Raw genomic sequence first — 12342 nt, 5'->3', positions numbered from 1 at the left:
ATGAAGTGGCTCTGGCCTGTAATGCCCACTGTTCTGTTTCTGTGAGGAGTCAAGTTCTCTCTCTCCTGGACTAAAAGCACCTCAAAGCCGGGGTATGACTATGTATCATGTACTGCAGCATACACAGACGGCTAACTCATTTCTGAAGAACTGAGTTTCCCCCAACTTTGTCTACTTGAGATGTAGAACGATGAAGCCACTCTTCTCCCAGGTCCTCCATTCGCATCATCAGTATCTAGTCTTTAGACTGCTGGTTTCACTGACAGCATCAATGAAGGTCAAGCCTCATTCCTGGCTTATGAAGCATGCCCACCTTCACCGTCCCTATTCCTGTGAGCTTCCACCATGTCTAACGCAGCACTTCAGACATCTGCTCAGCATCTACAATGAATGGGGTCTTGAAAATGTCTTACAATCCCAAACTGCTCAAGATTATCTTTAGGAGTCTGCAACCTCTCTTCAGAGCTCTGTGCTTCTGTACCAAGTCTGGCCCGTTAGATCGCCCGCTTCTTAACAGTGCTCACGTTTCCATCTAGAGTGCTCCTGGTTGTCTAGAGGGACTAGCCACGTTTATTGTGAACACTGGCCAGGGCCAAGTTCAAACCCTTCTTCCCTTGCTTTCCTCAGCCCATGCATTCCCCACTTGGCTATTATCATAAAACAGACTTCTAAAAGATTTTAAGATCCCCCAGGTGCTGGGTGTGGTGGCACATGTCTTTAGTCCCACATTGGGGAAGCAGAAGCAGGTGGATCTCTGTGAGACCGAGGCCAGCCTGGTTTACATAGTGAGTTCCAGGCCAGCTGGGACTCTCTTTCCAAAAAGAAAGAAAGAAAAAAAGGTCCTTCAGGTCAAAGACTGATAATATTTTTAGATGGTCTTGCATAGAGCTCAGAGTACGTAGTGACTGCTCTGAGGCTGACTGTACTGTGTTCTATCTCCTCGTCTCCACCCAGAGGTAAGCAGTAAACCACTATGTGAGGTTGGCACTCTGTGGGGTTGGACTAGAGCTTTGCCACTCATGAGGATAAGAGCCCCTCTATGTCCAACCAGAGAACAGACAGACTGGCCTCCAATTCTGAGACTTAGTCAAGGGCAGCAGAAAATACTAGTCTTTCTGTTTTTTCCTTTTCCTAGAATCATGTTCCTTTAAGTACCTGGTTACAACCTTCTTGATTCTCCAAATTCAGACAGACTTATAATAACTGCTTCCCTCTCAGTGACTACGTTTAAAGACCAGCTAAACGCAGTTTTAGAACAGTCATTAGATGTTTCTGTCTGTGTTCCAAGACTTCCCTGAGTTCCTTCATAATCCTAATACAGCTGTTAGGAAATAGATACCACCTCCCTTCTGTGGCCCAAGTCAACACAGCAAAAGATTAGATGAATCTGCTCAGCACAGCCAAGCGGAGGCATGCCCAGGACATCCCAGGCAGGCTGCTTCCCAGTTCTTTCACATGGAAAGAGTGTCTTCAGGCAGAGGAAAGCTGCCTCAATTTCTAGCTCATCTGCTGGCCTCTGTTACCAATTATCCAGGTAGCTTGAACAAGTGTTCTGTTAAGGCCCAGATCACTCTGGCTGTTCACAGCTCTACTTCAGTCCTGTAATGTTCCTGGATATTCATCTTTACTAGGAAGTTCCTTGGGATCCTAAGTGTCAGGAACTGAGCTTCCCCAAGAGTCTCCTTTAGCTCTGGCCTGTTTTGATCTAGCTTCTAAATTTAAGGCAAGATTGCTAAATCTTGGCACTACTGATATTTTGGACTGGGCTAGAGGTGACAGAACAGTCCAATGTAGTGTAGGATGCTTAGCAAGCAGCATCTCTGGTCTCCATTCCCTGCTTGGTTAGCAATAACCTTCTACCCAATTGTGATGACCCAAAGTATCTGCACACATTATGAAACACTCCCTGGGAGGGTGCAGTGTGGAGGGGCTGAGAACCTCTGGGGCAGGGGAGCAACCAGAAGGTATTACTTGCCTGTGGATTTCCATGATTTCCTCTGCAATCATTCGACCTATTTTTCCTGCCCCGGCCCTGGTTCCCCCCGGAATCCCTGGAACAGTGGGATGGGTCTTCTTTGGGCCGCCTACAACAAAAGAATCAGAGTAGGAAAGGGAACAGCCGAGCAAGAAATGCTACCATGTGTTAAATGAAAGTCACATGGTCCATTCGAAGTTCAGCATCAGGTTTATACCTTATCAGGAAGGAGTTCTACCGGGGGAAGGCTCAAGCTTCTTTTCAGCATCAGAGGCCAAAATTTTGACATAAAACTGTTAATTCCCTTCATGCGCCCCAAGAATGTTTAATGGAATACCACTTGCTATGTAAAATAGTGGTCCTGCCCTCAAGGAGCTCACAGTCTAATGGGGCTACAGCAAAGTGTGATAAGCTTGGCAGATAAGCATGGGACACCCAACTCGTCCAACACAGGTACAGCTTTTTGGAGCAGAGAAACAGCTGAATCTTGAAAGATGAGTATAAATTAGATTGTTAGAGGGGTACAGACAGGAAAGCACTCCAGGTATAGAAACCAGCATGCAAGAGCACTGGGGCAGACAGAACTCGGACATCTACTGTGGTTCATGGAGGGGACAAAGGCAGGCGCGAGGGAACTGAGGCAACTTATACCAGTCAGACTATGCTGTACTGATGAATTCAGACAGTATGGATGAGGAGTGCCAAAGGACTTTGCACGGAAACTGCACCGGATGTGACAGGGGTTATTAAAAGTCCACAACACAGAGAATGAACTACAGTTTTATGTCACTTAACAACAGGGGTACAACCTGAGAAATGTGTCATTAGGTGAGTTTGTCATTGTAAAGCTCAAACTTAGTAATAGACAACAGCTCATCTAGGCTATAGGGTATGTGGCCTACTGCTCCTGGGCTACACAGCATGTTACTGTGCTGATTGCTACAGGCAATCAACACAAGAGCATTTGTGGATCTAACACACCCAAACAAATTTGAGGCTAATGTGTTGCCCTGAACATTACAACAATTATGACGCCACTAAAACTATTTTCATCACGTTATCTGATGCTAACCAGAATTTTGAGGTGCTGTGTGTTACTGTTTAGTGGAGTATGAGGTGGAGAGGCTGGGATTAAATTTAAGAAATTGATCAGGAGAGTGACATGGTCCTGAGGTGAAGGAGGGGTTTAAGAAACAGAACAGAACTTCGCATTTAGATTGCACAGAGGAAGGGGAGAAATTCTGGCTTCAACAGCAGATGAAAGAACACAGAGAATCAGTTTGGGATGTTCTTAGCAGCAGGTGCCTCTGTGGTTCTGTTTAGGAAAAAGAACTGGAGCTGGAGCGAAGCCAGGAGGCACGGGGGTCATTACGAAGGTGCACACTGAAGCACGGAAGCAGAAGCGGTCCAGGAGGGACAAGTCTAGTGTTCAGAGGAGGAGCTGATGCTGAGCCTCAGGGGAGGAGCCCACTGGATATAGGGCATTCCCCAGGGCCAACAGACACATTCCTCCCACCCACAGGAGCCAGTGAGTTACCAAAGAGCACATCACAGGCCCTGGGCAATGGGAGGAGGACAGCACAGAGAATCAGAGTTTGATCCTGCAGGGTCCAGACAGCCTCAGGAGGGACCACACAAGCCCCCAGGATTCCAGTGAGATGACAGCATCCTCTGCACCCACAGGGGAAATCACATCACTTCCAGATCTGTGTCACAGAACATGACCACAGGGGACCCTGGACACTTGCAAGTAGAGCAACTGGCCACCAGCAGCTTCTCCCAGGTGAACTCCAATGCCCCAGCAGGACATAGTTACCTTCTCCAGAGGGCAGCATGCTGTCCATGCTGTGGGGAGATGCTGTGAGCTGTGGGAAGGTTGGGTCCCCGCCTTCCAGGACGTTGGCTCTGTGAACATCCCAGCAATAAGGAAATATGAGTCAGGCCTGCTCAGAACTGTGTACCTTTCACCTTGGCCAAGGTGTCCAGTATCCACTTAGGACCTGGACAGGCCAAAAAATGAAGTGTCTGTCTGAGTGGCTGATCAGATCTCCTCGCTGTTCCGTAACATGATGGGCAGTATCCCAGCCTTTGGCCTCACTGCCTGCCTGGACCTTCCTAATGTCTGTGGGACAGAGTTCAGCAGAAGTAGCTTGGGTACCCCTCTCCCAGGCTGCAGCACTTTCCTGCCTTGCCATACACCCAGGCCCTGGCCATCGCTCACTTCTAACCACAGGTAGGAAAATGCCATGGGGAAGGAGGTGTGGGGGAGAATCTTGTAAAAGAGAAGTCTCCTTCCCCGTCCTCTGCTCACTCAGCAGGTGGCGGCAGCCTTTGAGGGAGTACTCCATCTGCCATGGCTTAGGCCGCCAGCCTGGTAGGCAAGGAGGCCTGCCCATCCTCAGCTAAGGCCAGAAGGAGCTGGTGCCCAGATAAGCCTTTCACGAATAGTCAACCCCTCCCTCCATGGTGGCACAAGTGAATGCCCAGCATGCAGGGCCTGTGGAATTCAAGGTTGGTTGTTTTATCTGGAAGGAAAACGGTTGTTTCCTGAACCAAGTCCACCAGGCAGAACTACACAGGAGGAACACTGATGCTTGTCCTTGATTAGCAATCCTTTCTGGCTCCCTCCCAACCTGAAGCTTCATAAGACACTAGCAAGGTGGCATTAAAGGGTGGGTAGTGGCTGTGGCCTGTACCCTCTGTCCCAGGAAAGGATCCCCAGGCATCTATCTCCCTTTAGAGTAAGAGAGTCTTACAGAAGATACTTACAGAACAACGGTGTTGGTTGAGACAATGTATTCTACTTCCTTGGTCCACGGGTTCATGAAACTGAACCATCGACTTCTTAGTGTGATGAAAGAACCATCTTTGATCTTAAACTTATAGCAGTTAGTTGTAATCTTTTCTCTGGTCTGTAAAACTGGAAGGGCAAAGAAACCATGATTGTTGTCATCTCCTCAAACCAGCATAGTAAACAGCAGCTCCTAAAGGCACTCAGCTTCCATGAAGTCGCTCTTTAGAAAGCCAGAGAAGCTCAGTCAATGTGCACAGACAGGCGGTTTATGAGGGTCTACCTCAGAGTCTTTTGGACATGAAGTCTCTGGGAACACCGGAATCACTGGTCATGAACACCAGACATGATCCTTCCCCATCACAAAGCCTAAGGACAATACATTCCTTGTCTCCTGTTTAGTTAGTAAAGGCCACTAGCCAAATAGAGGCCAGATTGCATCCTTTGAGAAACAGATACCATGAGCACTTTTCCTTCTCCAGGCATTAGAGACAAAGGAGGTGAGATATAACTTCTGCTCTCCATAGGGAGTGACCAGGGATACTGGAGGAGTCAAGAACTCAGCCTCTTGAGGGATGAACACACTGGCAGAGTGGAAGAAGGGAGAGCCCTGCAATGACCAAGGAGCGACAGGGCCTAGGCAGGTAGACCCAGGGAGAGGTCAGAGTAGCTGGAGCACATCTTGGTAGGCAGGGCTCAGGAGTGAAACTGAGGAACTGGTCAGGACCAGCAGGTGGAAGTCTCAGATCCAGTGCCTGTCAAAGGTGAGTCTTAAAATTGGAGCATTTGAAGCAGGGACATGACGTTATCAGCCTTGATCTATAGGACAATGAATGAGGAAGATGGATGGGAGGAGAGGGAGCAGGAGGCCCACAGCACAAGTGTTTGAATCAGGGTCATGGCAGTTGGTGGTAAAAAGGGATCTCCAGAAATGAATGGCTGAGTCAACCGAACAAGTTCTGATAAAGATGCAGTGAAGGAAGGGGCTGCGTACGTGGCCACACCGTCTCAGATTGTACTGTCAGCTTGAATTGTCAACTTGACATAACCTAGAATCACCTGGGAAGAGAGTCTCAATGAGGGACTGTCTACATTGGTTGGACCTGTGGACATGTCTGAAGAGTATTGTCTTAATTAAGAAAATGGATGTGAAAAGACCCAGCCCACTGTGGGTGGCCCCATTCCCTAGGCAGGGGGTCCCGAACTGTGTAAAAGGGGAGAATTGGATCTGAACACAGGCAGGCAAGTGGGCATGCATGCACTCATTCTCTGCTCCTGTCTGTCAATGTGATGTGACCAGCTATCTCAAGTTCCTGCTTCTGTGATGTTCTGCAGTGATGGACTGCCCCCTGTGACTTCCTGCAGGAATGGAATGCCCCTGTGACTTCCTGCAGTGATGGAATGCCCACTATGACTTCCTGTAGTGATGGACTGCCCACTGTGACTTCTGTAGTGATGGCTGTCCACTGTGACTTTCTGTAGTGATGGAATGTCCACTGTGACTTCCTGCAGTGATGGCCTGTCCACTGTGACGTCCTGCAGTGATGGACTGTCCACTGCGACTTCCTACAGGGGTGGATTGCCCACTGCGACTTCCTGTAGTGATGGACTGTCCACTGCGACTTCCTGCAGTGATGGACTGTCCACTGCAACTTCCTGCAGTGATGGACTGTCCACTGCGACGTCCTACAGTGACGGACTGTCCACCGTGACTTCCTGCAGTGATGGACTATCCACCGTGATTTCCTGTAGTGATGGACTGTCCACTGTGATGTCCCTGCAGTGATGGACTGTCCACTGCGACACTGAGACGTCCTGCAGTGATGGACTGCCCACTGTGACGTCCTGCAGTGATGGACTGCCATTGTGACTTCCTGCAGTGACGGACTGTCCACCGTGACTTCCTGCAGTGACGGACTGTCCACCGTGACTTCCTGCAGTGAAAGACTATCCACCGTGACTTCCTGCAGTGATGGACTGTCCACTGTGACATCCTGCAGTGATCAACTGCCACCTGGAACTGTGAGCTAAAAGACACCCTTTCTCCCCAAAGTTTCTTTTTGTCAGAAATGAAAGGAGAACACTGTGAGTCTAGGAAAGTACAGGAGGCAGTGCAGGCTGGTGTGGAAAAGAAATCAGATCAGTCTAGGCTGTACAAAATCTTCACAGGCTCAGGGTAAACCCAAGCCAAGAGATGCCTTCTACAAACAGCCAGGGCCTCTGTAAAGAAAACTGCTGTGCAGTGTGCATAAGGGCTGGGCATCTATAGGCGACATATGATGCCTGGGCTATCAGTCTTCCATGTGTTTCAGCCTGAAGAGGCCTAGGCTGGCTGAGTCCACTACAGAGGGGGAAGAGATCAAGTGGCCAGTGCAGACGCAGGAAACACTGAAGTTCAGAGTTTTCCTACAGTCCTCTTACCTTGCCTGTGGCACTCTGCAAGATGTCCTATGTCATCTTGATGAAAATACTCGTAACACGACGTACCTAGAAGTTCCTGCGGCAAATACGCCAAAATAGCTGTTGCCCTAAAAGAAATTAAAGACTTTTTAAATTTTAAAAAAGCCATAAGTCCAAATAGCAAATTGTTAATGAACCCCAATACAGCCTATGAGAGCAAGGTTAAAGCTAGAGGCAGAAAAGATGGGTGGGTTTTCAGTGCCTACCCGCCTCCGCAATGCCCAGACACCTGCATTTAACCAGGATTATAAAAACAGGGAAAGAAAGCAAAGCAGCCTTTCGGGGCTCTTACCATCAGAAATCAAATTTTAAGAGGTTTAAATTTTTAATTCATTTATTGTGCACGTGGGTGGGTGGGAGTGCCTGTGAAGGACACAGGACAACTTGCAGGAGTCTGTGCTCTCCTTCCACTGTGTGATTCCAGGGATCAGACTCAGATCATCAGGCTTGGCAGCTTACCCACTGAAACATTTTGCCAGCCCACATATTACAAGGTTTTTAACCAACAACCATATTACTCAGGTAAAAATATGATAGAAATCTAAATTCCAAGGCAGAGGGTCCCCTTGGCGCTGCAGGCTTCTATCACACTAGCCAAAGCCCAGAAGCTCTGGCAGCTGGGGTCACAAAGGCCTTGACAAGTAGCTAGTTCCTTTTCTATCATCTGGTAGCTAGTTACTAAAGACTGGTGAATAATCCCAGGAGGGCAGCAAGAAATGATGAATCTGGGACATCTGAGTTCTCAGACCAGGTCTACCACCAGTTAGCTACGATTCCAGTAGTAGCTGAGCCACAGGCTAGACCTCAGTTCCTTATCCACAGATGGAAAGGCTGGACAAGACCACTGTTGTCCAACAGAGCTTTCTGCAGTGACAGTATTCAAGTGTTGTTAGCCACATGAAGCAACTGAATTCTTACAGTGTGGTAGTGACCCTGAAGAACTGAGGTTTTTTTGTTTGTTTTTTTAATTGATTAAATTCAAATTTAAATACCCATACAAGTCCCTGTGACCAGTGACTACTGGATTGAACTGCCCAGAACTAAGTCTTATTCCATGAGTCATGGTGAGGACTAGAAGCTAGCCATATCCCTGACAGGAAGGCAGATAGGAAAGGGCCACTCATGATGGCAAACTTCTGGCTTCTTCTTCATCTGAGACAAAGGCCTGGGGGCTCCTTTTCCTGCCAGCAGGGTCCCTCTGACTGACCAGTCTAGACAAGTTGAGATTTGTCCAAGGCTAGACCTGGACATATCCTTATGTGGAGCTGTGAGCCTATCAGCCCTCTTTTCTTTTCATTTAAATTAATGAATCAAAAATTATGGGAGAGAGACCTGCCCTTTACCATCAAGAACACTTAAAAGACTCAGGACCTCCTGGGGTCTTTGGATTTTCAGTTTCTAAATCCCCTTTCCACTTGTTGGGAGGGGGTGTTTAGAGTCTTTACTTTCAATAAGGTTCACTGCCTGCTATGTCTGAGATTCTTCCTGCCTTTTAATTCTTTAATTGGTGGGGAAATGAGCCTGATCAAGACCCCTAGACAGTAATAGTGGTCCTGGAATGAACACTTCATAGATTTAGATAGTCTTTGTTTCCTTTCAGCAATGGATTTCAAACCACAGCATTTAACTATCTCCATATACCAAAGAATGCAGAGAAAATCCATGTGTTTGGGATATCCTAATGAGTCTGTTTTTAACAGAGACTCTCTTCGCTTCCCTCTCTCTGTGTAGAATGTGAAGGCACAGACAGGGTATTTGTAAGGGGGTAAGTGACACTTAGGAAAAAACTATAATAATTAAAATTATTATTTATTTTAGCCTTTGATACAAGGTCTCATCGTAGCCCTTGAGGCTGGCCTCAAATGCACTCTGTACCTGAGGATAACCTTGAACTTCTTGATCCTCCTGCCTCCACCCACCATGCCAGATTATACAGTGCTGGGGATCGAACCCAGGCTTTGTGCATGCTAGACAACACTGCGTACTGAGTTGCATCCCTAGTAAGAATATTTTTTATTCTTAGAAAAGCCAGATGATAGCCCAAACTTTGCTTTTCAACTCAAAGTTGAATATCCTTTACCACCATCGTTCAAGGATGAGACACAGGCACTTACCTCTGGTCTACAAAAACGAACTTCCCATCTATCGCGTGCCGGGAAACGTACTCCGTGGATTTCACCCTGATGTCGCCGCCGGCCGGTTGTGGCACCACATGTGAATGCAGCCGCCCGATCGCAACAAGGCAGCTGAGGTTACAGCCTTCGCTGTCCGCCTCGTTGTCCTCGTCCAGCCCCATCTTTGTGGGCGGCCAACTTTTCAAGTAGCCTGTGCTGTGGATCGTACAGAAGCTTTTTCGATCTGCTAGAAAGCACAAGTCCATGGTGAGTGTCAGTGCTGGCTTGGGGGTAGCATACAGTCAAAAGACAACAAAATAAGGCCTCACTCTCCAGAAGTCTGGTGAATGAGGCAGGTAGAATAGACAGTGGTCATCTGATGTCACATATGAACTGGAGCAGAGCCAGTGTACCAAGGGCCTACACCAGGGCAGGAATAAACCCTGGGGAGAAGAAGACTCCCAAGAAAAACCAGTGCCGGGGGTTAGCCAAGAGGGACGAGTAATGAACACTGGCTAAAGGACTAGAGTATATCTTCAAAGTATGACAGTGATCAAAGGCACAGAGACAGAGGCTGTAGAAGAAACAGTCAAGAGCTCCTGTGGCTGAAGTGAAAGGAAGCTGGGGTGGGGGAGTTGGCTCAGTGAGTAAAAGCACTTGTTGTGCAAGGCTGACAACCCACGAAAAGAGATGACCATCATGGCGTGCATCTATAATCCTAGTGCTTCTACATCTAGATGGGAGGCAGAGACAGGAGAAGAGGCCAGAAGCTTGGGAGCCAGTATGCAGCAAAGCATCCAGAAACCAGAGACCCTGCCTCAACCAAGGTGGAAGGAGGGAACCAACTCCTGAAAAGTTGTCCTCCGACCTCTGCTCGTGGGTCATGGCATGTGCCCCCCTTGCACACACAAACACACATACAAGCACACATAAAAGGGAGGGAGGGAGGGAGGGAGAGAGGAAGGGGGGAAAAGTAAGAACTAGAAAGGCAGGACAGATTATAAGGACCTTGGGTTATTTGCTAACAGATGTGTTAGGGATTTCTCCAGATAGGAAACGGGGAGTATCCAAGAGGATGTAAGTGGAAAACAGCACAATCAAGTGTTTGGGATAAAAGAGAGTAGAAACCAGAAGTGGGAGGGCTCAGAGGTCCACAGGTCAGATGTCAGACCATCTCAAGAGGTGATGAAGACTGAACGATGGCAGGGCAGGTGGGGGAAGCAGACAAACTTCTGACATAGAACTGTTGTGATTTGGTAATGAGTATCAGACATCAAGAACATATGGATGATCCCACTTTTGGGGTTGAGTGGCTACTGCTGTCATCCACTGACTCAGGGAAGAGAACACTGACCAGACAGAAGATAGAGGAAAACATGTGATTTGAGACACAACTGCAGCAATACGCAATAGCCCATCATAGAATGTATATCACACGTCTGTGCCAGGCACTGGAACACGGTAGAAAACAAATCAGAGGCCCCTAGGCAGCTGGGGAGCAGACGTTAAACAAGCATACAGAACAGGAACTATAAGAAAGCACCAGAGCCGGGCATAGTGGCGACACCTTTAGTTCCAGCACTCGGGAGGCAGAGGCAGGCAGATCTCTATGAGTTCAAGGTCGGCCGGGTCTACATAGCGAGTTCAGGCCGGCTGGGGCTACAGGGAGACCCTGTCTCAAAAAGACCAAAAAAAACCAAACAAAACAAGTACTAGGAGGAGAATACTAGGAGGAGAGTACTAGGAGGAAAGTACTAAAACGAGAGTACTAGGAGGAGAGTACTACTAGAAGGAGAATACTAGGAGGAGAGTACTAGGAGGAGAGTACTAGGAGGAGTACTAGAAGGAGAGTACTAGGAGGAGAGTACTAAAACGAGAGTACTAGGAGGAGAGTACTACTAGAAGGAGAATACTAGGAGGAGAGTACTAGGAGGAGAGTACTAGGAGGAGTACTAGAAGGAGAGTACTAGGAGGAGAGTACTAGGAGGAGAGTACTAGGAGGAGAGTACTACTAGAAGGAGAGTACTAGGAGGAGAGTACTAGGAGGAAAGCCTATGGGGTGCCACAGACGACACAGGCAGCTGAGCCTCCAAGGAGAAGCTGAAGGGACCTGTAGGGAGAAAGAGAACTTCCAATCAGAAGAGCACAGATGCTTGACCTCAAAAAGGGCTCAAAGCATCTGAAGGAAAGTCTGCATGTGGCAAATAAACCAAGGAGCCGCATGGACCTGGGCTGAGTCACCATTTTAAATATTCTGAATGTTTTTTCAAGAGCAGCAGGAAACAAGGGAGAGTTTTACAGAGGGGTTGATAAAAAGATTCACTTTTTAAAAGCTCACAGGGCAGCTGTGTGGAAGGGTGGGAAGTACTTAGTGTCTACCTCCCTGGATCTGGGGAGAGCTGAGAGTGGCTGGCTCCAAGAGACAAGCCTATGAAACAGGAACTTAGAAGATGCTCTTGCTGAAAAGCACTGAGCCATCACTGGGCCCACCAGTGCCTAAAAGCAGGATGAGAGCCGGGCATTTCTGCCTTCATCTTGTGCCTGTCTCCTTTACTTTGGCTGATAGCACAGAGGTACGTCCTTGCGCTAAACCTGCAGTCACCTCGGACTTCAGGATGAACGGCCCACCCCAGACGAGGCAATTATCCGAGAGGGCAAGCGAAGCTGCACCCTGAGCAGGAGCGATCACCTCCCGAGAACCACCTCGTCTCAAGTAATAAGCACCACCTTGTGGGACCTGAGCTGAGACAGTGTTCAGTGAGACCACACCTAGACCAGGGCTGCTTAATTAGGCATGCCACTTACCCCCAGTCTTCCTCTATTTAAGCCTAAAGCAAATGTCAGTGCCCCTGAAGACAGTCGAGGTCACCAGACCCCTTGATCTGTTCCTCTTCCCAGTATGGCCACGGTGAAGACAGCTCTCTGCTTTTCACATCCCTTGTCTCTTCAAATGGCACACTGGGGACAGGTGGCCTAGCCTTGCTTGTTGGGGCTGCTGGAGC

General features: G+C 48.3%; 1 protein-coding gene across 10 annotated transcripts in view; it reads right to left on the bottom strand.

Annotated features, from left to right (window-relative positions):
• Window positions 1-12342, bottom strand: part of Arntl (aryl hydrocarbon receptor nuclear translocator like) — an 82802-nt gene that overhangs the window by 9400 nt on the left and 61060 nt on the right. For 8 of the 10 annotated variants that reach the window (XM_008853499.3, XM_029556276.1, XM_008853502.3 and 5 more), the window contains 5 exon segments: window positions 9341-9587; window positions 7188-7294; window positions 4745-4895; window positions 3792-3880; window positions 1976-2084 (listed from right to left, as the gene is read on the bottom strand). In XM_008853499.3, coding sequence (XP_008851721.1) covers window positions 1976-2084; window positions 3792-3880; window positions 4745-4895; window positions 7188-7294; window positions 9341-9587 — 703 coding nt within the window. 10 annotated transcript variants of the gene reach the window in all.

This window comes from Nannospalax galili, unplaced genomic scaffold (assembly GCF_000622305.1).
Source record: "Nannospalax galili isolate Female #2095 unplaced genomic scaffold, S.galili_v1.0 scaffold44, whole genome shotgun sequence".
In the NCBI taxonomy this organism is placed as follows: domain Eukaryota; kingdom Metazoa; phylum Chordata; class Mammalia; order Rodentia; family Spalacidae; genus Nannospalax; species Nannospalax galili.
Note: the sequence above shows the minus strand (reverse complement) of the source record. Positions and strands in the feature narration are given on the sequence as shown.